Source organism: Quercus suber, unplaced genomic scaffold, assembly GCF_002906115.3.
Source record: "Quercus suber isolate HL8 unplaced genomic scaffold, Cork oak 2.0 scaffold_311, whole genome shotgun sequence".
Taxonomy (NCBI): domain Eukaryota; kingdom Viridiplantae; phylum Streptophyta; class Magnoliopsida; order Fagales; family Fagaceae; genus Quercus; species Quercus suber.
In genome coordinates this window covers 828,402-836,943 of record NW_027069767.1, presented here as the reverse complement: position 1 = coordinate 836,943, position 8,542 = coordinate 828,402, and the positions used below count along the sequence as shown (strand labels likewise).

Genomic DNA, 8,542 nt, shown 5'->3' with positions numbered 1-8,542 from the left:
TGGAGAGTATGTAGTTAATGTGAGTGCCTCTAACTTTGGGATGGAAAGATTTGTTTTTGTTTCACATTTTGCACACCAGAATGATCCTGCTTGTGGTTTGACATTCCTTTCACAAAGTACGCACAAAATGTAATATCAACCCATTGTTGTACCAATGTTACTTATTGTTGCAATACCCTAACAGTTCACACCTTGCAATGAACATTGAAATTAATATGTATTATTTTTTGATATAAATAATATGATGTATTATTATTTTTTTACGTAAATGATGAGTATAATTTGAAAGGACTAACAAACCTGTTTTGTAGGATCTCATTGAATGCATTTTATCTTTGCTATTGTATTTATATTATTTAAAGATAAATCCTCCTATGAAAACTTTTTTGCATGTATTTTTGATATTTCTTGTATAGGATCATGTTTTTTACCATTCCTATCATTGAATTTATTTAAAGAAAATATTAAGTTAATGCTATTTTGTGAAATAGTATATGCTATTTATTAGACTTTTTGTTATTATAAATTTTAGAAATGTGCACTTGTCAATTATTTCAACAACCTCAGGGATCTTTATTTTATTTATTTTTTTTTTTTTGGTACTGGTTGATGACAGAGAATTTGTTTGCATAAATTTCATAGAACATTATTAATCGACAAAAGCATATTGAATTGAAATTGGGGAAAAATGGAGACATGATTTCATGAGAATGAGATTTTCTAGAAGTATCATCTATACGTGGGGGAGGAAGAAGACAATTTGTAAGAGGGTAAGAGTTTTTGCTTTGACTTACACGAGATAAAGGTCAAACTTTGGTCATATTATGTAAGGTAATAACTAGGCTTGAGTTTTTCATAAAGTTTGGTCTACTTTTAAAAGGTAGTTTATTTTGTAGTGAATAACTTTTGCTTTAATTGGTCTAATTGTTTAGAACAACTTATATTTGATATAATAGTAAAAAGAAGTTACTATGATCTATTGGATAACGGTAAAAAATACTTAATAAAAAGAGGTAAAAAATATTAAATTTAAACAATAGTAAAAATAAGTTACTATGATCTATTGAGTAACAGTAAAAATTAAAATTAAAATTAAAAAATTAAAAAAAAAAAAACTAAATAAAAAGAGGTAAAAAAGTCTAAATGCAACATTAGAGTGCCACGTGGCAAGATCTCATGCACTCTCACATGAGGTCTTTGCTTTTATATATAGATTGATTGGTGCATCCAAGATGTTACCTCCTGGAAAATATTTAGCACTAAATACCTTGTACAATAGTGTGTTTTTTTTATGGAGGAGCCTCCAAATCTGCTTCGCAGGCATGGGATCATTGAAATTTTTTATATCACGAAACCCCATACCTCCAATAGATTTTGAAAAGTATAGTGTGCTCCATTTTACCTAATGAATCTTCTTTACATCACCATCTCCCCACCAAAAATTCTGAATCATAGCCTCAATGTCCTTACAAAGGCTAACCGGTAATTTGAACACATTCATAAAGTAGGCTGGGATTGATTGGATTACTACTTTTATCATAACTTCTTTTCCCACTTCAAAGAGCAACTTCTCTTTCCATCCTTGCACTTGTTACCAAATTCTTTCCTTGATGTGAGTAAAGCAAGCCTTCTTATTCCTACCAACAAAGGAAGGTAACCCCAAGTACTTCTCATAGTGTTGGATCGCCAGGAGACCAAGGGAGACTTTGATTGCTTCTTGCGTAGCATCATCTGTATTTCTACTAAAGAATAGAGTAGTCTTATCCTTTTTCACCATTTGACCGAAGGCAGCTTCATAAATGTTCAATATATTTTTTATTTGTTCACATTCTGCTAAGGTGGCCCTGCAAAATAATAGAAAATCATCTGCAAAAAAGAGATGAGTTAGCTTTAGCCCTCTTCTACAAAGTGAGAACCCATTGATGTCTCCATCATTAGCAGCTTTTCGAAGGATAGCATCAAGACCCTCCGCACAAAAGAGAAAAAGATAAGGAGACAATGGATCCCCTTGTCTAATTCACCTAGTTGGAGTAATCATACCCTGTGGCTCTCCATTAACCATAATAGAATAAGTCACTGTAGTGATGCACTCCATGATCAAAGACACCTATGAATTTTGGAATCCCAATTCCAAGAGAATTTTCTCCAAAAAAATCCACTCCACCCTATCATGTGCTTTGCTCATGTCTAATTTTAACGCCATGTAACCCGATTTTCCTATACAACTAGTCTTCATGTGATGCAAGGATTCAAATGCAATTAGAATGTTATCAGTGATCAATCTACCAGCAATGAAGGCACTTTGTGTTTCAGAGATAATATCATTGAGAAAAGGTTTAAGCCTATTTGTAATAACCTTACTGACAATTTTATATATTACATTGCATAGGCTTATTGGTCTAAACTCAAAGACTTTTTCTGGGTTTTTTACTTTGGAATTCAAGTAATAAAAGTATGATTTATGGACTTCAAAAGAGAACCAAAATTAAGACAAGAAATAATAGTGTGAGAAATATCCATACCCACATCAATCCAATAAGTCTGATAAAAGAGTGGTGGCATGTCATCCAGCCCAGGTGCTTTTAATGGTGCCACCTCCTTAATTGCCAACTCACCTCCTCCATTGTATACATGGTTGTAAGTTTTGAGTTCATCTCCTCCGTAACTACTTTCTGGACTCCATCCACAATGCTATCAAGGTTTTGAGGATTAGATGCTGTGAACAAATCAGCATAAAAGTCCACAAGAATTTTCGTGTAAATGCCCTCCTCTGACTGCCACCTCCCTTCACTATCTCTAAGCCCTTTAATGAAAATTTTTCGCTTCCTTTGAGTTGCTGTCCCATGAAAGAACTGAGTGTTTCTATCTCCACTTTTGATCCATTGCAATCTTGATCTTTGATGCCACATTTACTCTTCTTTCTCACACAACCTATTTAATTCAGCCTTCAACCTCACTACTTCTTCATCATTCCCTTCCCTAGCCGAAGTCACCACTGCTTACCATAGCTTTTCCTTGGTCTTCTTTATTTGCTGTTTTATATTACCAAAATGGGCCCTACTCCACTTCTTTAACATTTTCTTGCATTTCCTTGACTTTTTTGTTGCTTGAAACATAGGAGTACCTTCAGTCTGATATGCCCATGCTCTAGCCACCGTGTCACTACAACCTAGATCCATCAACCACATTGCTTCGAGCCTAAATGGTCTCCACTTCCATTTATGACTCTCTCCATTCAGATCAAGAGCAAGTAGCAAGGGTCTATGATCTGAAGTAAAGCAATGAAGATGTTAAACTCTCCCCATAAGGAACCTCTTCAACCACTCATAGCTGGCAACTCCTCTATCCAACCTCTCCCAAACCAACTCACCTCTTCTCTTCCCATGCCAAGTAAATTCCAGTCCTAAGAAGCCCAAATTGATAAAACCATAGTCGTCCAATGCATCCCCAAATGACTGCATTAAATTTTGAGACCATGGCGCACCTCCCTTTTTATCCACCACCTCCAACAACTCGTTAAAGCCACCAAAGCAACACCATGGTAGCTTCGGCTTTGTGCTCAGCATCCTTAGCATGTTCCAATCCTTCATTACGTTGACTTGTCTCCAGTTCACCATAAAATCCAGTTAACTGCCATGCTCTCTCCGAACCTCCATGCACAATAGCATCTATATGATAGTTTGAGAAGCTATCCACCCACACCATATCCTCTTCCTTCCATAAAAGGGCCAAACCACCTCCCAACATGTACTAGGAATAGTGAAGCATCCATCAAATTTTAACTTACATCGAATCCATTCCATTCTATCTCTATCTGACCATGTTTCCAACAAAAACATGATCATAGGACCTTGTACTTGTACTATATCTACAAGCTCTTGAACTGCACAGCGGTTTCCAAGCCCCCGACAATTCCAAGCTATGAGATTCATTGGTCCCAGCGGGGTTGGGACCCAGCCTCCACCATTGATGATATGTTCTCCTTTGTCAACTTTTTCCTACACCCTTCTGTAGTCCCAGCTTCTACATCATCCTCCATGGACGTTTTTTACTTTAATAATGAAGAGGTTTGGCCACTGGACCTTTGTTCTGCTCCCTACAGACCCAGCCCCTTTTTGGTGTCATACCTTTCTCTTTTGCACCATCATAGTTGAAGTGAAGGCCCACTACTTCAGGCCTAATAACACTAAACACCCTTTGTAAGCCCGAATCCTCTTTGGAAACATTATCATCCAATATTTCCTCACTGACATGTACGTTATCAAATTTCAAAAGCTCCTTATCAATATCCTCTAATTGCTCTGAAAAATCTGCCCTTTGACTGTTTATACCTGGATTTAAATGAGCCAAGTTGTTCCATGATTGGGTAATCATCATTAATGGAATCCGGATTCAATGGGCTTTCCGTAACAGTTACACCTGTTGGTCTTCTTCAACCCCAATATCCTCTCCATCTATTCCCGCCACTCAGATCACCGTTCTCCAAGACATACTTGGTGTAGTAGCACGCAACCTTGCCCCAAATTGCTAATCTTTCACCTTCAAAGTCCCTTTGCTCTTTACCCACATTGGACATTCTCTATCACTATGCGTTAATCTACCACACCAGTAACAAAGATTAGGTAGTCTCTCGTACTTAAAACTCACCCATCCCTCCTTCCCACTGGCCATAGTAATCCGATGACCTCGACATAAAGGTTTTGTTATATCCATGTTAACTCTGGTTCTAAAGAAGTTAAAATTGCTGCTGCCCCCTTAGACATTCTCACATCAACTTTCCCCATCACCGAAACAATCTCCATTGCAACCTCTAGTGATGAACGCCGAACCGGTAAATCATGGACTTACACCCAAAAACTTGTCTGATTAAAGCTCAGCTCTTCAAAGGCATCACTGCTTTTCATTTTTTCTAGTACCACCAAATGCCTATCAAAAGTCCAAGGCTCCCCCCATCAATACCCTATCAACATCCTAAGCATCTGGGAATACGAACAAAACTTAATGGTCACCCATGTCTCTTATTTCAAACCCTTTTCTGGTCTTTCACAATAAGGTGAATGTCTTGGCAATCGCCTCCATATTAAGGGCTCTTCTGGAGAGAAATTTCGCTGCCAAAACATGTTCCTCCACCCCTGGGTCATCCCTAATTACAAACTTGCTCCCTTCTGACGCTGAAAGAGACAGTTTTTCCCATGAACCCATCAGCTTCTCCATGACAAGCACCCAAGAAAAGAAACACACTCCACTACTAACAAAATTATCTCACTGTGACTGCCTCACCTCAAAGTAGGTACTAGCTAATCACCTGACTGATAAGGTTCAGCGCACCTTACCCTAGGTCAGAGAACTCTTGCATATGACGTGTTGCAAATAGATTTAGTTTATGGGTAAAAAAGGGAGTTAGCCTAAAGAAAAGAGGGGGGATCAAAAGAAATAAACATTTTTTTAAATTATATTTTAATTAACTTAGAAGTATTAATCCACTCTCATTTCATTCTACCATTTATAAAGTCTACATGGCATATGTATAACGACATCCTAGAATTATTTAAGTTCAAAACTCAAATTTTACATATACATTAATACATTTATGTAAGAGTAGACAATAATCTTCAAGCTTGAAAAATTATTGGGAAAACATATGTAACAAATTGTATCATTGCTCCAAAAGACTACAATTTGCAAAGGAAATAATTTAAAGACACAACTTTTACATCACAATTTTAAAAATGGATAGATTGTGAGTGGTTAACAAAAAGTGATAAATCCATATAAAAATAATTTTCCACCACTCGCAATTTACAAATTCTATAAAATTTTAGATGGACTCAATTGTCCTTTTTTATCATTGGTAATTTGATTCAAGAACTTCAAAAAGTGTGCTTCTCGCATTGAACTGACAATTGGAATTCGTTAATGTACCATTAGGTTTTGTAAGCTACATGACCCTCAGCTTTGGCAAAACTGAATTTGATAGGGATAGCACCAAATCAGAGACACCGAGATCAAAATCAGTTTTAATAGAATATTGATTAATATAAGCTGTATTGCTACTACTGTAACAACGGGAGAGGGATTCCTTAAAATTAAAACTGCGTATATTAATATAGATATGGTAGTAAGAACAAAAATGTGACAATTCCTTACACACTAATTTCATTACAAGGGCTTATAGCCTTGATTTCTCAGCAAACCCTCACCTTACACTTAATTATCTTGAGCTTGTTGGTTCTAAGCAGCCTTCTATAATTCAAAATTCTACAATTTACAGCTTTCCTACAAAACCCTACCAAAATTGAAGCCCCAAGCCCATATCTGCTATACCAAATATGTCAACCCTTGGGAAAAAAGAGAATCATTCTCAGCTAGTGTACAACATCAAAGATATTCCTGGAGGCTTTCACCACTCAAGAACTCCATGTCCTTGAGAATCTCCTGGGCTAGAGATTTAACAGATAGCTCTACATCCTCAAGTAATTCGCCAAGGAAGGGGATGGTTTCAGCCAATAACACTAGATATTCTTCTTTCAGATTCTCCAGAAGATATTTAACAATTCTCAGGCCCAAAATTCGAGTCCGCACCATGTCAGAACGAGTTTGCAACAAAACCTGCAAAACATTTTTTGAAAGGCAAAAAGATATTAGAGTTTGCAAACTATTGTTCCAAATTTTATTCCAATATGCAAGAACATTCCTAACTAGTTAAAAGACATAACAATTATATATTACCGGTAATTGAAAATATAAGATGACGAGCACATTTGAGCACATCTTTCTCCAATTGTGCAATTAATACATAAGATGTCTTGCATTTAATTTTTAGCGTTTAAACTCAATTATTTAAAGCCCAAGAAGCTAGACTCAAGACGCTGAGCTTTCTTATGAAAGCCAATGAGAGATTGCAGCAGACTAGTGTAATAGCTTGTAAACTCACCTCATGGTTCAAGGGTTTCCACAAAAGGTCAGTTCCTGCAGTCACAGCCATCTGACCTATGCAAACAACCAATAAGTCATCAACTTCCTTTGTGGATGGTACATTTCGGTTCTCTTCAAGAGAAGAGGGTGGTTCTATGGCAAGCTGTGAAACAATGGGCTTCAATAGAACCTGTGAAAAGGCATTTAAAGAATAAATCAGTATAAAGACAACCAAGAAATGAGATGTCAATAGAATTAGGACATGTTAAAAATAAAAACTCCAATAATTTTTTATTGCTTCCATTTTTGGTCCAAAATTTCAGAGGATTGGATCGGAATCAGGTAATTCATATCTCAAACTAACTATTATGCTTTAATGTACAATGATCTATGAAAAAATAGGAATAAAGCTTTAATCAGCCCAGTATAACAACCATTATAATGCAAAACATACAACACTCATTCAAGGTTAAAATGCATGGAAATTAATTTATCCAGGCAGTAAAAGCATTTGTGTATTTGATGAATAGACCAACAGATGATTTATCCAGGACCCACTAGTACAAATACCACAAAGGTTGCAACAATTACTTGGAAACATGAGGAACTATCACTACCCAACATGTGCGCGTGCACTTTTTTCTTTCGATTTCTTAAACTTGTGAAATTGAAAATTTTATTATTTGTGACCAATAAACAAGAGAAGAACTCAAGTGATAAGACATTCCAGAAACTCAATCATGAACTACAGTGGCTTCAGTGTCAATAGAGTAAAAATCCCAACACATAGGCAATTAAAAGCAATGCTGCGACAACTGCTGTTAGTGTCCACAATATGCAACTCAAAAATTCCCAAACAAATATCTAAATTTGGAAAGTACTGGAAGCAGCTGCTTTTTGTTTGTTAAAAATGTATTCCACAGTCTTGAAAATTGTCAGAGAATAAAGTAGAAATTGACTAGCCTGAAAATTTGAAGAGTCAAGAAACTTCTTGCTCCCAGTATCATAGAGAAAGCACTTATGTAACGATGACAAGACCAATGCCCTAAGATGCCAATTTCTTAGTGATAACACACTGTTTTCCTCGTTCATATTGCCTGCTTCCATAATCTTGGCCTTCTTTTTCTTACGCGTCAAACCAGAAGTTTTTGCATCTCCAGCATTAGTAAGATGCCGTATGCAACCATCCAGCAAATATTTAAAGTAAGGAACAAATAAAGACCTGCATCATAGAGAAGTAAAATTGAGATGACTGGTTATAATGTAAGAATTGATAGATAGATACAAGTTAATTAAATCAAAATTACAAGTCTCTGTCCCTCATACTCTCAGAAATTGAAAATCTTTTTCTTTTTGATAGGTAATAAAACTTTTATTGAGAAAAAATTGAACATCATGTTCACAATGGTGAACACTTTGAACAAGAAAACAAATACAAAAAGATCAAGAGCTAAAGGAAATAGAAACTAAAAAATCAGATACAGTAATACAGTTTGTACACCCCCAAACACGAGCCCAAAGAAACAGAGTACGAAAAAGGAGACATTTTAGATGTTCTAATGTTCTCGCCTTGTCTTCAAAAATGCGGGCATTACACTCCTGCCAGACTAACCACATTAAACATGCC

At 36.1% G+C, this 8,542-nt stretch overlaps 1 protein-coding gene across 1 annotated transcript; it reads right to left on the bottom strand.

Moving 5' to 3' along the window:
* Positions 1 to 6,080: 6,080 nt before the first annotated feature.
* LOC136071422 (uncharacterized protein At3g06530-like) lies at positions 6,081 to 8,156 on the bottom strand. The gene is made up of 3 exons (XM_065782714.1): positions 7,879 to 8,156; positions 6,935 to 7,105; positions 6,081 to 6,609 (listed from the first exon to the last, which is right to left on the bottom strand). The coding sequence occupies exons 1-3, from the start codon at positions 8,020 to 8,022 to the stop codon at positions 6,379 to 6,381; spliced, it is 546 nt and encodes a 181-aa protein (XP_065638786.1). The 5' UTR covers positions 8,023 to 8,156; the 3' UTR covers positions 6,081 to 6,378.
* Between the last annotated feature and the right edge of the window lie 386 nt (positions 8,157 to 8,542).